The 19,589-nt window shown below is 40.5% G+C and overlaps 1 protein-coding gene across 1 annotated transcript in view; it reads right to left on the bottom strand.

Annotated features, from left to right (window-relative positions):
• Window positions 1–6,772: 6,772 nt before the first annotated feature.
• Window positions 6,773–19,589, bottom strand: part of Tafa4 (TAFA chemokine like family member 4) — a 193,744-nt gene continuing 180,927 nt past the window's right edge. Inside the window, exons 5-6 of the mRNA XM_040738891.1 lie at window positions 18,910–19,034; window positions 6,773–8,212 (exon numbers count right to left, since the gene is read on the bottom strand). Of these exons, the coding sequence (XP_040594825.1) occupies window positions 8,201–8,212; window positions 18,910–19,034 (137 nt within the window). The 3' untranslated portion in view covers window positions 6,773–8,200. The remainder of the gene's footprint in view (window positions 8,213–18,909; window positions 19,035–19,589) is intronic.

Genomic DNA, 19,589 nt, shown 5'->3' on the forward strand with positions numbered 1-19,589 from the left:
CCCTTTCCCAAGAGTTCTGGGTGAGAGTGCACCTCACATTGTTCTATGGGAGTCCAAAGTCCGTGTGTATACTTGGGATGGGTACTGATCTGCTGCCCAAGGCTCAATAGATTCCCTAGGCCTCTTCACTGACACCCAGATTCAGGGGGTCTTGATCAGTCCCATGCTGGTGTTTTCTTAGTCATCACTCGAGTTTATTGCTAGTCTAAGTTCATTAATCTATGTGTTTATATCTTCTTTAAACTTGAATTTTTTGAGATGTTTATGATTGCTCTTTTGAGTTCTGTGTTCTGTGGATCATCTGGGTAATTCTCAATGGAGAACATTTCTACAGACTGGTGGACTTGGGAGGAGATATACTGTCTTGGTCTTTCATATTATTTTTGGTTTGACAATGAGACCTGAGCATGTGGACTTCATTGGTTGTACATCTGATGTAAGATTTTAGGCCAGCATACAAGCTATGTGGGAAGGACTTGGAATCACTCATTAGGAAAGGTTCCAAGAAGTCACCAGATTGGATTCTTGTACAGATGTGTGATGTGGACTAGACCCAGAGGCTGTATATGGCTTTAGATGGCTAGGGTATCAGGAAGAGGGGCTCATCAAACAAGCCTACGTCTGGAGATGGGGACGGATTCAAGTAGGGTCAAGTTCAAGGAGCTACCAGACTAGACCTGGATACAGTCTGTGACATTGGGGATAGGCCTGAAGGTTGAATAGAGGAAATGTTGCTGATCAGACTCAGTGAATATAAAGGGTGTGGTATAGGGCCATGTCTAGGAGAGGAGTTGGAATCATGTAGCCAAGACTGATCATATTGTACCTGCAGAGATGTGCATGTGTGACTTGGGCTATGTTTGGAGATTCGAAGGGAGTACAAGTGACTCTAGTTCAGGGAATTCACTGGGGGTTCACTGGATGAGACCTGGCCATAAGATCTATCTAGGCAAAACCTGGGGATTAAATATGACACAAGTGACTTGAGCAGAGGAGGGGAGGGAGACCAAGATTATCTTATCTGGGTGTGCCACCTGTGGTTTTCTGGGTAGGAAGTGGTCTGGGGTCTGTGGTGAGTCCCAAAGGACTGGAGGTGGACTAAGAATGGGGCTGGAGCTGTCAGCATTGAACCAAGGTTCGTCTAGAATGGATGTGAGGGAGAGCACAGGTAGCCTACCTGGGGCGATACCATATGTAATGGCTGTGGGGAATCTGTCAGGAAGAAGGGCCACCAAGTTCCAAAGACATGAAAATGGGATGGGAGGAGGGATCCATTACTGCTTTTTAAAAAGTTTTATATATACATAGATTCAAATAGCTTGCTAACAGGTGTAAATACTTTTCTAGTTTGGCCTTCGCTTGGGTCTTCGTGGTTTGCTATATGTGAGGTGTGGCATGTATATGTAGAATCTTGGGTATCTGTTTAGGAGCCACTCACTTCGGGTTTGTGGGTATGTGCACATACACCTGCGTATGGTCCATTTGTTCCTGTATATGTGTGAAGAGGCTAGAGATTGACATCAAATGTCATCTTCTACAGCTCTCTGCCTTATTTTTTGAGACAGGATGTCTTGCTGAACCTAGATCCCACAATTAGCTAGACCAGCTGGCTAGTGAGACTCAGGATCTGCTATCTCTAAACACCCCCCAACTCTTCCTGCCCCAGGATATGGCTTTTATGTATTGCTGAGGTCTAAACTCATGTTCCCATGCTTATCAGGAAAGTGCTTTACCACTGAGCCATCTCCCCAACCCTATCTAAGATTTTTAAGGCAGCTGTATCTTTCTTTTAAGCCCAGGCTCACTGAGTAGGCTACACTGACTGGCCAACAAGCCCCAGGGATGTGTCTGCCTCTACCTCTCCAGTGGAGGGATTATAAGTGCACACTACTGTACCCTGCTTTTTTAATGTGGATCCTGGGGATCAAACTCAAGTCTTTATGCCTTTAGGCACTATAGTGAGTGAGCTACTCCATATGAGGTTTGTGGTGTGTGTGTGTGTGTGTGTGTGTGTGTGTGTGTGTGTGTGTGTGTGTGTGTGTGTATGTGTGTGTGTGTTGGTGGTGGTGGTCATATCAATTCTATATATACTTTCTTCTAGGAAATCTCAGCCTTCTAAGTCACACTCTGAATCTGAGCAATCCTTTCCCACAGTGACTGTCTTTATGCATCTGCTGTATCGAAAATGAGCAGAGAAGCTCTTGTGGGTCTCTTTGAGCCACAGAAATCTGAATGGAGTTACAAATGCAGAGGTTTCCAATGAGTCTGTGCCTAATCAGAAATGAAACAAAAGCCCTCCCCAAACCCATGTCAATCCATCTTCTTTAGTCTGTCTGACCTCAGCCCAGATACCACCATCCCTGCAGCAAAGCCACCTGCACACCTGCACTGGCTTTCTGTGGGGACATTACTTCCCTTGGGAAGTCCCTCACTCTTGGTCCCACTTGTCTGTGATTCAGCACTGAATCAGGAGAGACAGTGATTGAAACAGTACACACCAGTGTCAGATACTGACTTTTCTGACTTTGACAGTTCTGATAGTTGTCAGTAAGTTTTTCACAGGCTGAGACTTGGTGGCCTTACCACAGTTTCTTTACTGTGACATGAAGAATCAGTTTCAGGCACATGGCACTCATAAATATTTAAATATTCCAAAACATGGTCCTGATTGTTTCAATCCTGGGCCCCACTAAGCCAACCTGTGCACTTCCATGTATTGTGAGAGACTAGAAGTGATTGTTGTGTGTATACGTATGCACACATGCTGCTTTTTACATGGGTTCTGGGTACTCAAACTCAGTTCCTCAGGCTTAGAAAACTGACCTAGCTGACCAACTGACCCAGCTATATGGGTAATCTTTTTAAATGCATTCTTTTCAGTTATTAGAGTGCCAAAACATAAAGAACATGATTTTATTTTCTATAATCTTGTCAGTGATCTACAGACATGAGATATGTGTATGTACAAATATATGTATGTATGTATATATATTTATGTATATATACACATGTATACATATGTGCTGAACATAAAATTAGAAGAAGGCAGGAGATTGTAGAGACCACAACTGCATGACTGAAAGTAGGATTTCAGACGATTGAAGTTCATTTGCTCACTTCCATTTCCTGGTGATTAATTACAGTTATTAAATTAATAATTCAGTGTCTTGAACTATTTTGATAACTCCTTATTAAAAGAATCAAAGGTGATCATTATAAGATGGGTCGGAGACCTGATCTACAGAGAGCAAAGGCCGATGCACAAGGCAAAGACTGCCTTATATATTCCCAGCATGTGAGCGGCTGCGAATATTGATGGGCCTGAGCAGGGAGGAAGAGACTGAAGGAAGAGCTTGTGAGCCTGTTTTGTTCACAGTACTGAATCAATACTTTGAGGACTGCCCAACATACTTCAGTAAGTGCTCATCCATTATTTACCGGGCTCTTTTGTTCAAAGTTTCTGTTTACAAGATTACTTTGTAACTTGAACCGATTGTTTCCTTTCACCGGGAAGCTGGACCCAAGCGGGGGTTTTAAAGGGTGAATTTGGAAAAACCGAGTCAGTCCTTGTTTTATTCTTTATGTGCCCAGTCCAGACTCAAGTCAGGATAATTTGTGTCCCTCCTGCCTTTCTGTCAGATTGGCCACCAAGGTCACAAGAAGTTTTACTGGCTAGGCTGTCCCTCTAGCTCGCTGTCCCTCTAGCTCAGTGGTTCTCAACCTTCCTGATGCTGCGACCCTTTGACACATTTCCTCCTGTTGTGGTGAGCCCAACTATAAGATTATTTTCTTTGCTGCTTCGTAACTGTAATTTTCTGCTGTTATGAATCATACTGCAAATATTTGTATTTTCCAGATATTTAGGTGACCCCCATGAAAGGGTCTTTTGACTCTCCCCCAAAGGAGCAGCAACCCATGGGTTGAGAACCATCCCTCTGGCTTGTCCTCCTTCACTGTCTCCAAGTTTGAACTGTCTTTGACAGAAGGAGAAATTCTGAAGTGCCTCACCTTGTCTATGTCCAGGCTTCTGTAAGCCATGACGTCAGCCTTTAGACTGTTGGCCTCGGTTTAAATGAAGGGCTGTCTGTTTTGGTGTTTGTAGGAAGAGTACTGGAAAAGTTGATCATGTAACGATACATTCTTTTTTAACTACTGTGGTGGGTTACACCACCGTCTTTTAAAACAAAAAGTATGAGGTTGCTTGCTGTGGTTTGAATATGGTTTGTCCATGTCTAAATGCATGCTGATTGACCCTCAGCCTTTTGGCTAGAAATTGAGTGAAAATCATGTTGACATTTGTTTGCCATTTTGTTGTCCAATGGGCATCTTTGGGAGGTGACCAGGTTGTTAGCAAAAACAGCAGATTGCTCACCTATCACATGTAGGGCACTAGACTTAAGGTCTAATTCCGCCACACAGATCAGGAAACCAGACAGTTTCAGCTAGTGTTGGCCCTTGCTCTCACAGGCCTGGATTAGTTACTTTGAGAGTGTAATTTACAAGTCGGAGCTGTCATGTCTTTGGAGCCTGGTACTTCTTATGCCCTACACTGTGTCAAAGCTTTTACAGATGCCGCCACTATGGCCTTGAACTCCACAGCTACAACAAATAAGCTCTGTATCTTTGTAAACATCCCCATCTCAACCATTCTCTAAGACAGAAGGGTGACAGGTAGATGATAGTCTCAATGTGCCCATTTCAAGAAACTGAAACGTGGGGAGGGTACAACCGTGGCAATAAACAGTAGCAGCATTAGTCAAAGCATCTCGTTTGCCCACAGCACTTAAGCCTTCTGCTGCTCTTCTGCACTGTTCTGAAGAACTGTTTGAAGGGTCATGACTTCCTATTACATAAAACAAGGACTGGAAAACTCCTGCAATGAGCCAGACAGTGAATATATTTTAGGCCTTGCATGTCATAAAATATTTACTACAGCCAGTTTATTTTGCTTTTGTAGGGCAGTAGTAGCCAGCGATAATATGTAAAAGACTTATGTGGCTGGTTCTGTAATTTTGTATTTACACAGATAAGCTGGTCAGACTTAACCCATGAGTTGCAGCCTGCTACCCCTAGTGTATAAGAGTCCAAATACTTGACCTACAGCTCTGAATGATGCTTTGCTGATTTCAGAGAGGCATTACATGGTGGAAGTGGTCATGAGCATGGCATTGGCTTTGTCCTTGCCCATGAGGGCCGCATAGCCCACAATTATGTGCAAAATTAGCTCGCAGACCTGGAGAGGCCATTTGGGAACTAGACTTTGGTACTAAGTAAGCTTTGTCCTGCTGTCATTTTCAGGAGTTGGACCTCAGTCTTGCATAGCAGCAATTTCTTCTGAAAGCAAATGTAAGAGGCTTAGCAAAAAATGCAAATGAGGAGAGCTAGCTACACAAGTGATGGCAAAAGTAGGTGGGGGAAGGATATAGCTATTAACATTTATGCCACTAGTATATGCCAGGTTCCCTCCAAAGCTCCTGGTGACCAGACAGTGGACACAGCAGTGTGTGTAGTTTTATAGGCAGCTTAGAGGCCAAGTCTAACCCCATGGTAGTTCGGTATGTGTAATGCTTTCTCACGCTAATAATCTCCTTTAAATGACAAAGAATAGTTACTTCGACTCAAGTAGAAAACCAGCTATGAATATTTGTCTCACTTTAAATGTTACCAGTTTGCTCACTATCAGTGTATTGATACATCTTAGATGGTAGCAAAGCATGCAGGCACAGCTTGTAAACATTTTTAACCCAGGAACAAACTTCACCACATGCAGCCAGATGCTAAGGCTTACCCATGCCGGTGACAGTTGCAAGGTGGAACAGTGCGTGTCATTTTTAAGATACACAAAGAAAACTAAGGCTGCAGTTTGCTATACTTTTATCATGGTCACTCACTTTTGATATGAGCTAACTGTGTGAATTGAGCAAGTTCAATATTGCCAGGTCTGAAATCCTCCTCGGTGGAATGGAAATATTCATAAAGATCTCCCAGGAATCATCTGTATGTGAATAAAAATACTATCACAGTAAGTCAGGTCAATCCAGGGAGGTTAGATTTGCTGAATATATTGTTCTTTCTTTTCCAAGTGCAGGTGATGCAAAGGTGTGAAATACCACATGAGGGCAAACTGTAAATTTATACTGGTCACCGGTTTTGTTAGATTGAGGCTTGAGGTACACCACTAGATGGTCAGGGGTGTGTTTCAAGAGTCTTAAAAAAAAACTTAAGGTCTACCTAAGGGGTACTTGATTGAAAGTTGCACCTCTCCCTTAGAATCCTGATTTTTTAAAATTTGTTAAAAACACAGCGATATCCCCTACCTACTTTCCTACAAAAGAGGGGATGATAACATTAGGATGTGCCTCGGGGCTCCAGTTCATGGCTCACTTTGAACTACATAAAAAGCACATATTGAAGTAATAGTGGATGGCATAGCACTTTCCGGGCCTCCCATTTCCCTAATGGAGCATTTATTCCCTGGAAATAGTCCCTAAAAACGTTCCCCAAGGTGAAGCAGCATCTTCCTCGCATGCTCTGCTTTCTGATTGATCAAATGTGAGGGTTACAAACTAACATGGTGCTTCATGTGCTGCAAAATCTCCTTACATTTTTAAAGCCCTTTAACAAAAGAAGGTCTTATGCTAGAACAGAGGACACACAGGACATCATAAATGTGCCCAACCCTATGGATATGGGCTGGTTTCTCAGCACTCCTTTTCTAAGCTGTACACACTGGAGACAAGATTAAGAAGTGACCTAAATTAGTCATATACCCAAAGTTAACCCAATTTTATATTTATGTTTAAAAGAACACTTGCAAGCTTGTGTCGTAAACCGAATAATCACAAGATATTATATGCCATCAACATCATAATATTTTACTTATTCATATGAGAGTTACTATTCTGGTAGGCACCCAGTAAGTCAAATTCAAACCAAAGTTTAACCAATAAATAGTAGCACCCATTTCCATTCCTTCTGCAAGAACAAAATCAAATAATTGATACCACTATAGACAATATAATGGAATTGATTTCTCCTTGTAATTGTGAAAGGACAGGGACAGTTGGCACAGCAGGTATATTTTTGACATCTCTTAGTATATACATTCAATCCCATATTACAGAAGCATGTACACAAATAACATAGCTTTCCAAAATTGTGCCAACTTGTCTTTGTTTCTTATGTTTCTATATATGATAGCATCTACAAAACCATTGAAACAAGAGGAAAGATGACTGAAGTTTTATTTATGTTTAAAGAAGTAAGAAAGCTGTCAAATGGGTATAGAAAGAATCATGTTAGGCTAGCATCATCTGTAATGTAAATATTTAGCCTTTAAAGACTTCTAGGAGATAACCAAAGTATTTCCACATAATTGGCATTAAGTGGATCTAAGAAACCATCCTTACTCTAAACAGAAATTGTCCTATATTTTGAATGGCTTTCCTATCTGATTACACCCACGTCATAAAAACCCCAACATATTTATTTTCCTTTGTGAATGTCATGAGAAAGCTTTGGTTATAAATCTCTGGTGTTAGTTTGTTTCCCTTAGGACTCAGTCAACCGTGCACAGAGGTTAAAATGTTTCTGCTGTGTCTCTGCTAATGCAGGAATGGACTAAAAAGGTAACTGTGTTAAATTATCAAAAGTAAAAAATACAAATGCACATACAATAACCCAACAAGTGCTTCCATTCTCCAAGGTTCATAAATTTTCCACATGAGATAATTTGAGTTCTTTAATCTTGAACACATATATGTTAGCCAAATCTTCTGTCATTTAGACTCCCTTCACACCTTCCGTATGGTGGCCGAAGGACACATTGGAAAGAGGAACAGATGGGGTCCCATTGTACTTCCTGTCCACATTCCTTGGGAAAGGCAGAAAGTGAACAGCCAGGTTCCGCCAGGGCTGCTCCACTCTGGCACCTCCGATGTTCCTTTCCCTCTAGTATTGCTCATGCTGTACTCCTCTTGGGGTCAGAACATATCAGCTGAGTGGCCATCTGTAGTTGAGGTTCAGTGCAATCAGATCACAAAGCAGAGAAAGCAAGGGCAGTCAGATAAATGCCACTTTTCATGACGCACAGATTGCAGCTGTGAATTTCTGAGCTCCAACGTGAGTTCTCACTAGACTGGTAATCCACACAGGGCTCTGCATCCTGATGTCCCTCAGGGTCAAAATGCTTCTGCGACTGCTACCGTGTCACCTAAAACAAATGAAACTAAGTGAGTATTTGACTGTACACCACCAAAGAGAACCCTTCCTGCCAGAGAAACAGAGAGTCCGGTTTATCAGCTGGAACCTCAGTCTGTAACCGACCTGAACAAATGGACTCTTCACATCCAACTCAGCTTTCCATTTCTTGCTTTCAGTGTGCAAAGAAACACAGTATGCTTCTATGATAGGAAAGTATGTACCCTTGGTTTTTATTTTCTTGGATTATAAAAATGGCATGAGATTAGGTGCACCCACTGCCCATGAACTCTTGCATGTTAACTAAGCATGCTTTGTTAATGGAACTTAGTAGTTTTTTCAAATAAATGCTGATTAAAATCACTGCACATCAAAATCAAAATTTAACCTTTATTACATTTTTAATGCAGTTAACCTGCTTCTAAAAGCAAATTCTTTGACAGAGATGATCAGTTTAATGGAAGCTTATAACATTAAAAGTCATTGTGGTTTTAATTTTTGGACACATAGACTCATTATTTAAAACCTCTAAAAAAAGTTTGCACATTACACAGTCAACACAGCAGCTCAGGGGGAAAGTGGCATAACATGCATAACACTTGAATACACTTGTACTGTGCACATATTTTCAGGAAAAGCTGTATTAGTTGATAAGACAGTCATCATGCCTGAACCTAACTGGCCTTTTATTCTAAAGCAGGAACTGGAAAGCTTTCTCTGCAAAGGTTTAACTCTAGGAAAGACTTTGATCTTTGGGTGCCAGACATTGGCTATAATCAAAAGTAAATCGCTGTTACAGCCATAGACTACTGATCAATTCACAGACATTGATTAGTTCCAATAAAGTATCAATGGACATTGAATGGGAATTTCACACAATTCCCAAGTGTTATAAAATAGTCTCCTTTGATTGATTTATTTTCTTTTTTTGGTTGTTTGAAACTGGGTTTTGATGGGGGAAGCCCTTCAATGTATATGTTTGTCTTATTTGTTGATAAATAAAGCACTGTTGGCCAATGGGGAAACAAGATATGTGGGACTAGGAGTTGAGGGGGATTCTGGGAAATGTAGTATAGGGTAGAGAGTCACCATGTGGTCCCAGGGAAGAGAAAACACATGAGGCTGGCATTCTCAGAAAGATAAGTCCTTGTAAAAATATATAGATTAGTAACTCTAGGTTAATAATTAAGTCAGAGTTAGCCAATAAGAAACCATAGCAAACAGCTTCATAATTAATATAGCGTCCTGTGTGTTCATTTGGGACTGATGAGGCTCTGGGACCAAGCTGGCAGGAAGAATGCTCATTACAGGGTTTCTCTGTGTGTAGTCATGGCTGTCCTGGAACTTGCTCTATAGACCAACTGACGTTAAACTCACAGAGATCTACCTACTCCTGCCTCCTGAGTATTGCAGTTAAAGGTGTGAGCCACAACAACAGGGCTCTTTTGATTTTTTTCCCAACTATTTAAGAAGAAAAGGCTCATTATTACTTATTATTATTATTATTATTATTTTGAAACAGAAAGAGGGAAATGTTAGACAGCACCAAGTTACTGCAAACACCCTGGCCTTTCTTTAATGAGGTAAGAAAAGCATGACCAGACCACTAACTCACTGGGGCCACTTTAATACAAGCATTGAAAAGGAAAACACTAAAATTTAAAACAAAAGATAAAAATGTAATAAGAAAAGATCAAGATAATCCCAAAGTCTTTGGAGTGAGCAAATAGATGATGGGTTCAGTCATGATTAGAGGTGAAGTTAAATGTGTCTGCCTTCTTCAGTTGTGAAGAAAATATGTGAACTGCACTGTCTAAACCTTATCACATAGCACTTGGGAAATGATGAGATCGAAGCCAATGTACACCACCACACCCAGAACAATTAAGTCCATTTTTAGTGCACATGTCATGAAAACAGTCAAAGGGCTGGATTTGGGTCACAGTTTGTTAACTCTGTTTGGCACTTCTGGATGCATCCTACCTTTTCTTTGCCAACTAAAAGCACACATAGACAAATATCAACCTAAACCTAGAATGCAATTTTCTAAAGTTTCTTAGGGGGTGATGAGGGAAGTCCTTCTATGTATATGTTTCTCTTATTGGTTAATGAATAAAACTGATTGGCCAGGCAGGAAGTGAAATAGCTGGGCAGAATCAGAATATACACAGGGGCAAACAGGAAATCATGTTCTGCTCTTTCTGTGCAGAGATGCTGAACAGAGGAGTAAGAGGGCCCTTGACCTTTCTCCAGTAAGATAAGACCTCATGGAGATACTTAAACTTATAGAAATGGGTTAATGATTAAGAATAAGAAACCTTAGCCTGGCTGGGTGGTGGTGGCGCACGCCTTTAATCCCAGCACTCGGGAGGCAGAGGCAGGAGGATCACTGTGAGTTCGAGGCCAGGCTGGACCGACAGCCTCCAAAAAAAAAAAAAAACCTTAGCCTGAGGCCAACGGCTTTATAACTATATAGTGTCTGTGTGCTTCTTTGGGGCAGAGAAGGGCGACGTGACTAGCCAGGCCAAGAAAGCTCACGTAACAAGGTGGCTCAATTAGATTAGGTATTTTCTGATTTATTTTCTTTTTAAATCATTATTATACTTACTACATACAAAAATTTTATTACTGATTTTGAATTTCAATGAATGTGAAGTTACTCCCATGCTAATACTAGCTTCACTTCCATGTATCGGCCTCCAAACCCTAGGCTTCTAAAGCCTTGATCATAGGGGTCAAGGAACATAAGACGTCAAGGTGAGAGAGATACCTCCCTTAGTCTTCAGGGAGCCAGTTAGGAGGTGACCTAGAGTTTCTATCACTGTGGTAAAACACCAGGACCAAAAGCAACTTGGGGAGGAAAGGGTTTCTTTTATCTTACACTTCCTTATAACAGTCCATCACTGTGGGAAACCATGGCAAGAACTCAAGCAGGAGAGAAGCTGAAGGAGAAGTCTTGCAGGAGCATCGCTTACTGGCTTGTTTCTCAAGGCTTACTCAACCTGTTTTCTTATAGTACCCAGGACAACCATACCAGGGGTGGCAACAGTGGTTTAGGTCCATCATCATTAAGTAAATACAGACTTGCATGCAGGAAAATCTAATAGGGGAATTTTCTCAACTGAGGTTCCCTCTTCCAAATGACTCTAGTTTGTGCCTACATGTGTGTACATACACAATTGAATGCTTGGTGTGTCCAGAAGCCAGGGTAGGGCACTAGATTCACTAGAACTGGAGGTAAGAGATGTTTATTAGCCACTATGTATGGGTGTTGGGAACCAAGCTATATCCTCTGCAATAGCAACAAGTATTCATAACTGTTGAGCCATCTCTGTAGCCCTCAGACAATTGTTTTCCTGTTTATAATTTGTTTGAGACCGTTCTATATGAGCACATGTCTGCATTATCCCACCAAAATCCTCCCATCCCCACAATCCTCTTAATATTGTTTCATGTATATAAATATGTATAGTCTCTCTCTCTCTCACACACACACACACACACACACACACACACACACACACACACCCTAAGTCCATTTACCATTAATTGTAAGTTGACCGTGTGAGATTAGACATTTTATGTGAGAGTTGTCGCCAGAAGAAACTAAGTCTCCCTCTTGGCAGACATTGACCATCTATAGTTCTTCCTCTGGAAGTCATATCAACTAAGATTGTCATTATGCTATTCTTTTCAAGAAATCATGTTATTGAGATTTCATGGATGCATTATTCCTTTAATGCTAGGGGTCATTATCTAGAAAGAGACATTTTGGACTTCTAGCTTTTACCACCTTCCATGATTTTCTTTGAGCATTAGGTATAGGTATAGGGGTTATGTTACTGATGTAAAAATTTGTGATAGGCAACCCACATCCCATTATCCCCTACATTTTAACCAGTTGTGAATCTCTATAGTGGTCACTGTCTGTTATAGAGAGAGAGAGAGCAAGAGAGAGAGAGAGAGAGAGAGAGAGAGAGAGAGAGAGAGAGAGAGAGAGAGAGAGAGAGAGAGTCTGTTTGAGACTGGCGGTGGTGGCGTATGCCTTTAATCCCAACACTTGGGAGGCAGAGGCAGGCGGATCTCCGTGAGTTCGAGGGCGGGCTGGTCCAACAGCCTCCAAAACAACACAGAGAAACCCTGTCTTGTAAAACAAACCAACAAAAAAAGCCTGTTTGATGAGAAGTGATAGCTATACTTATCTGGGTATAAAGATAAGATTTTGAATATAGTTATATATTCTATTAGTTTAGGAAAATGCAAGTAGTAGATATTCCTCTCAGGTCTGTGATCTCTCCAGCTATAGGTACTTGGCTAGGTGTATAGTACCAGGCATGAATTTCGTCCTACTGAGTGGATCATAAGTCAAGTTAAATATCTGTTATCCCCAAGATAAATGTGCCACCTTCACACCCTGCAGGATATTTTGCTAGGCAGATCATAGTTGTGTTTCACAGGCTTTACAGCTGTGTTAGACTACTACAGATTGCTCACCTCCCTTGGCATCTTGCATGGCAACTTTGGATACTATAGAGCCAGCTCTCTGAAAGGAGGTGTCCAGCTCAGTTCCAACTCAATTCCTACAAGTGCTCTGACTGAAGTGTGTGATAACTTCAGCAACATGGTCTGACATTCAAGTTCTGGAAGGCAACCAACAGTAATGGCAATAGCCAATAGTCAAAGTGATTTTATGGAGACTCTGACCAACAACTCAGTTGGGAAGTTTCCCATTCCTGGAAGTAGACTTTTGTTAGATAGTGCTTGACTCTTGGGGGAATATCATTACCACTAACTCCATTTAAAAGTAACAACTCTATCTATCTATCTATCTATCTATCTATCTATCTCAGTAGAAAATGATACATTTCCCTATGGCCTTATCAAGCATCCTAATGGTCTTTCCTTCCCTCTCCTCCTGTTTCACCCTCCTCCGGCCCCTCTCCAGTTAAAAAGTCCTACCCTCCCCCATTTACCCACTACGCCCTCCATAGCACCTGTTTCCTACTGTTCTGCTTTCTAGAGTTCCCATCTCTCACTCTTCCCCCATGGGCCTTCCCTGTTTTCCTGGCTTCTTAAGAAACTTCAGGCTAAATTCTCAAATCTAAAGGTCAGAGGTAGGGTCTACAAATAAGAAAGATAACAGTATTTATATATCTGGATTTCGGTTACTTCATTCGGCATAGTTTCCAGTCCCATTTACCTGAAAATTTCATGATTTTATATTTCTTGCCAGCTAAATAGAATTCTGGTGTATATATACCACATTTTCATTATCCATTCATCATCTGAAAGAAGTTTGTGCTGATTCTATTTCCTAGCTATTGTGAATAGACCAGGAATGAACATGGCTAAGCAAGTATCTTGAGAATAGTATATTGAGGTTTTGAGATTTTTGGGGGGTATATATCAAAGAATGGTATAGATGGGGCATATGTTAGGTTCAATTTCAGCTTTTTAAACATCCTCCACATTGATTTCCAGAGTGACTAGACCATTTTGCAAGTCAAATAGTGAATGAGGGTTCCTCTTTCCCCACAATCTTGCCAATATTGTTGCCAAGTGTTTTCTTGATCTTTGCCATCCTGACTGGACAGAGACAAAATCTGAGAGAAGTTCCAATTTACATTTCTTTGACTGCTGAGGATTTTGAATACTTGGGTATTTCTTAGCCATTTTTATTTCTTCTTTTGAAAACTTTCTTCAGATCCATAACCTGTGTTGTTAATTTAGTCATTTCTTGATCCTTTGCTTTCTGGATTCTTTGCATATTCTGGATATTAATCTTCTCATAAGATCTATAGCTAGCAAAGATTCTTTCTTACTCCACTCAATTATTTCCTTTGAAGAAGCATTTTAGTCTCATTAGGTTCCACTTGTCAATTGTTGGCCTTAATTTCTGAGCAAATGGAGTTCTGTACAGAAACTTCCTGTATCTTGTAGGGCACTGCCTATGTTCCTTCTGGTCCTAACATTTGAGGCTTCATGCTAAAGACTTTTACCATTTGGAGTAGATTTTGCACAGGGTGATAGCTATGAGTCCGATTTTGTTCTTCCACATATGGACACCACATTTTTGTGAACTTTCATTGACTTTAATTTTATGGACTCCCATTTGTTTGGTCTTTTATTTTGCTCCACTGATCTAAATGTCTGTTTTGTGTTAATATATTTTTTCATCAGCATAGCATTGTAAGATAGCTTGAAATTTGGTATAACAATCCCTCAAGCATTGCTCATCCATTCTTTTAATGTTTCATAATTAATTAGTATAGGTTTTTAAAGCATTACCTTATAATATACTATATTTCTTTGTTCATTTGGGTCTTTTTCTATATACATATATTTTGTTAACTGTGCTTAAGATCCTTTGATCATGCTTATCTTTTCAAAGAACAAGCTCTTGGTTTTGTTGGTTATTTATATTGTTTTCTTTGTTTCTATTAATTTCTGTTCTGATTTTATTATTTCTTGCCAATTACTGGATTCCAGTTTGTTCACGTTTTTTCCAAATTCTTGAGTTGCATCTGCAAGTCATTTATTTATGTAGTTTCTGTTTTTTTAATATAGATACTTAGAGCTATACATTTTCTTTTTAAAACTATTGTTAATGTGTCCCGTAGGTTTTGTTGTGTTGTCTTGTCATTTTCCATTGCAAGATTTTATTCATGTCTTGATTTTTGACCCATTTATCATTCAGCAATGCGTTAATAACTCTGAGTTCATATAGTTTCTTTAGATTATTTTGTGACTGTAAGCTTTACTGAACTACAGCTACAGCATACAAGGACTAACTTATGTCAATTCTTTGGTATTTGTAGGGATTTGTTTCATGCCTCAGTATGTGGTCTGTTTTGGAGAAATTCCCAGGGATGGCTGAGTAGAATGTATAATCGTTGGTGTTTTGGTAGAATATCCTATAGCTCTCTCCTAATTCTATTTGTTGTATAATGTCACCAAATTCCAATGTATCCCTGTTTATTTTTGTCCAAATGACACACCTCCTGGGGAGAGCAGATCTTAAAATCACCTACTATTATTGAATTGTGCTTATTCTGTGTCTTGAAGTCTAGTAGTATACTTTTTATGAAATGGGGTGTGCTAGAGTTTGGAGCATTTGTGTTTGTAGTTGTAATGTCTTCTACGTTCATTTTTTCCTTGATTAAAATGAAGCGTACTCCCTTACCTCTTCTGATAAACTTTAGTGTCAAGGCTGGTTTGTCTGATAGTAGAGTGGAAACTCCTGATTGCTTTCTTGCCCCATTTGCTTGGAATATGTTTTCCTGCCATTTCACTCTAAGATGGTACCCATTCTTGAAGCAAAACACTTTTCAAAGTCTGTGTTCTAAGTCCAGCCATAGGCTTAATAAGCCAAACAGTCTAGAGGGTGGGGCCTAAAACTGACATTTTAACAAGTCTCTTGATGAATATTCTACAGTCATGAAATGATGAAATAATTGTGATAGTGATTCATGGTGGTACCCAAGAGACATAGAAAAGCCCCAACTAAGGTACCACTTGAGAAAAGTGCTAGCAAGGACAAGGGCAGGTAAGACACTAATATGAAGGAAGCTTCTGAAGCCAACACTGCTGTTTCTGTTATTCTATCAATTTCTGCTTATTTTAGATGGTTCCATCTTTTTTATTCCTGATCTTACCAGTGTCAGTTTCAGAGGCTACTGGCATGATCAGCATAAAACCTGAAGGCTCTCGGGAATTAAACAAATATGCATGAGACTCTGCCCTTTTTGACTCATCCCTGTTTGCATTTCCAATGAAACCCTAGAAAATTTGAGACACCTAATAGAAACTCTGAATAAAGTGAAGTAACGTCCAAACCCACTAGTGCAGGCCTGCCATCCCAGTCACTGGGAAGCTGAGAAGATTGAACATTCAAGACATGAGAGTTTATCTCAAACATTTAAAAGTAAAGATAAGACTAGGGTTGCAGCTCAGTTGAAGTTGTTAAGCATGTGTGGGTCTCTTAAACCAGTACCCATTTCTGTGGGGTAGAGGAAAGTAACAAAGTGAATTTCAAGAATCGAGTAGGAAGGTTATAGAAAGCTCCTGAGAAAATGCATCATTTTTGAGAACAGTCCCTCAACCTAGGCACTGTTGACTGTGGGGACTACCCCATCCTTTGTAGGATGCTTACCACTGTCCTTGTGGAAAAAAGGAAACTTATGGAAGCCTGTAGCATCTCTATCTCAACATACAACAACCCCAAAATATCCTCACATATTGTCCAGCATCCCCAAAGGGCAAGAAAGCACCCAGCAAAACTGTTCATTTAAGGCAGTTCGTCTCCTTATTCACAGCTTCAAAACAAACTTAAACCATAGACTTCCTCAAGATCAATGTTGTTTTCTTCTCCTGACAAATTATTAAAATGCCCTGACACACCCCTGCTGTTGCTACTACAAAGTCATTGAGTCCTTGAAAGAAACCTTAGCACTGACAGTTTGAAATAGAGAAACGTCAATCAAAAACTCAGAAGAGAGGGAAAGGAGGCATGAGGCATGAGAACAGCAAGACTTTTTTCCCACAGGAAATGGTTCCTAAGACTTCTCTGAAGAAGCTGGAAACCACCTGGGGAGAAGGAACGGGATGTCAATTTGTTCTATCTGGAGCTGATGACTAAGTAAGGACAAGGATATGTCTGCCTCTCTTACTTTCATCTCTGAGACAGAGCCCATTAGTATCTCAGACCAACTGCTAACTCTTTCTGTATTTGCATTTAAATGGGAAATAAAATCCTAGCATAGGTGGCTTACTGGCCAAGACCTGGCATTCTGTGCTCTGTGTTCCCATGCTGCTCTGCCCAAACTCTTTAAGGAAAATGGAAACTCTGTGGCTGTTTACTTAATACCTCCTCCAGGGAAGCAACTGCTTGGCCATTACAGAATGGCTGTCCCTCCAGAGGTATGAGGTCAGTACCATTGCAAGCAAGAGATACAGTTTCTAGAATGCCAAGTTCAGCTTAGGAGGCAGTCTGAACTCCCCAAATGAACTTCTGTGTACATGCAAGCCCTAACAGACATAAAATGTTTTATTCAGTTCAAGGCATGCTGACTTGGATTAATAAAGGAAACAAAGTTTTATACCTTCCAGATTATTCTCAAATGGCATATCACTGAAAAAAGGCAGCCCAAGTATTATGGTGGCTTGGGGAACTGTATTATGTTTCTGCATCTTTCCAGGAGATAAATGAAATGTCACTACCATTGAGAATTTAGCTAGAGCAAACTCATATTCCCAGCACACAGAGGCAAAATGCCCCTAAAGGTTTGCTTCTTGCTAATGCTCTCACTAACTGCACATAAAGAGTGAGAGTCATTCTACCAAGTGAACTACTTACACACATTCTTTTTCCAGAATTCACTTGGCTTCCATTCAATCTTGTTTTACATTTATATCTAAAAATCAATACAAATTTAATCTTCTAAAATGTTATTTCTTAGTCTACAAGAAATGCAATGAAAGTTTATTTTAATCACTGATAGATGGAAGATTATTTTTTAACCTCATAGGAGACTTTAATATTTTTTATTTATAAAGTACTTATGGGAACAGCTGAAAGGAGTCAGGAGCAGGAAACAGAATTTGCTTAGCAAGTACAATAGCTTTAGGTGGTTGGAAGATTATTGGGAGTGGCCAAGTGGGAATGGTGGGGTAGTGGTAGGGTTAACTTCCTTGCTACTTCAACAAATAACTCCATGGATTTCCTCTCATATGGATGTAAAAAGAGAGTTGTAACTTGGTATCTATGGAGGATTGCCTCAAAGATCTCCCATAGATACCAAAATCTGTACATGTTAAAAACTTACCTACAATGGTATATCACTTACATGTAGTGTATTCAGACTTTGTTTAGTTTGAATGACCTCCAGATTGCTTATAATAACTACAACATAAATGCAACAGAAATTATTTTATATGTTTGGTTAGGTTTTTTGTTGCTGTTGTTTTTTGCTGGCATGTATGCCTAAGCATCCCATAGGTACAATATCCATAGAGGCCAGAAGAGGTATTGGATCCCCTGGAACTGGAGTTATAGATGGTTGTTAGGTCCTGGAACTGAACTCAAGTCCTCCACAAAAGCAGCAAGTACTTTTAACTGCTAACCCAGCTCTCCAGCCAGAGATGGGTTTAGTTGAGATGTGATTACCTTTTAATGTTTTAGTCTGTTATTGGTAGAATCTGCACAGGTCCTTTCAATACAGAAGTTATTGTAATCTCAACATCACTAGTAAGGACAAATTATGTTCCAATGGAAAAATTTGAATGAACATCATTGCAACCCATCTCACTCCAGTAACCTCAGAAAGACCTATCATTAACTGGAGTTCAGCAAACAGCTATGGGGACATCAGCTGGATCTGGCCCTACCAAGGTAAGCAAACACAGATAAGCGCCTGACTTCACAAATCCCACACTACATGGGAAGCAGTGGGTAGGGAGCGAAGGAATACAGCTATCCATGTAAAATATAAGCCAACAAACACTCAGACACTGAACCCAAAGGCAACCAAGGATGGATTCCCTGAAGAATAATAGTTAACTAGAAAGGAAGATGAGGCAGCTTGTCATATGAGAAGGAAGAACTGCCTCAAAGGCTCTGTGACAGGGACCAACAGAAGGCCAGGGAGGCCCCCGGCCCGAGTTAACAGTTCCTACAGCTGTAAATTACAGTTGACTTTTGTCCATACTTGCCTTAGTGGTTTTGACTTTATTGCCACTGCTACAGGACCAACCGGAGGAGTCTGGGAGCACTCTGCAGTCCTCTCCTTCTAAGCAAGGATCCATGTGGCACCACCACTTCTCAATCACAATGGAAGCTGGAAAACAAAGATTGCATTGTATTTGTGCCATGCTTTCTTCCTCCACATGTGGGTGGCAAGGCAGAATACGGATTAGCCCGGGACACAAACATGACTCTGGAACGATTGCTGCATAACTACATTGACAGAAGTCAGCTGTGCCTCCACACAAGCAGGAAAGTGCATTGCTGGAGCTAGCTACCCGATGGAATAGAGCCGATGCTTTGTGGGGTACCTGCCCTGATTAGGACCTCAGTGAGTTCCTTTCTTCATTGTTTTGTGACCTTGGGCTTGTCATCTAATTTCTCTTAGCCTCGGTTTCTCCAAAGAGACAGACATAAAAACACTTGCCCAAAGATGCAAGATGATATAGTGAATTCAGTACATGCTAGATACTGTGATGGCCATCCTCTTTGGTTGTAGGGTCCAGAGCAGGTATTGATACTGCAATGTTATTCTTGGCTATGAACAAAGAACATCTCCATTAAAAGTTAAAGCTTCCACCCTGCATGGTGATCATCTCCATAGGACACTGAAGTGACTAGCTGAATGGTGAGCCACAATTTGTCGTGT

This window comes from Mesocricetus auratus, unplaced genomic scaffold (genome assembly GCF_017639785.1).
Source record: "Mesocricetus auratus isolate SY011 unplaced genomic scaffold, BCM_Maur_2.0 Super-Scaffold_100676, whole genome shotgun sequence".
Taxonomy (NCBI): domain Eukaryota; kingdom Metazoa; phylum Chordata; class Mammalia; order Rodentia; family Cricetidae; genus Mesocricetus; species Mesocricetus auratus.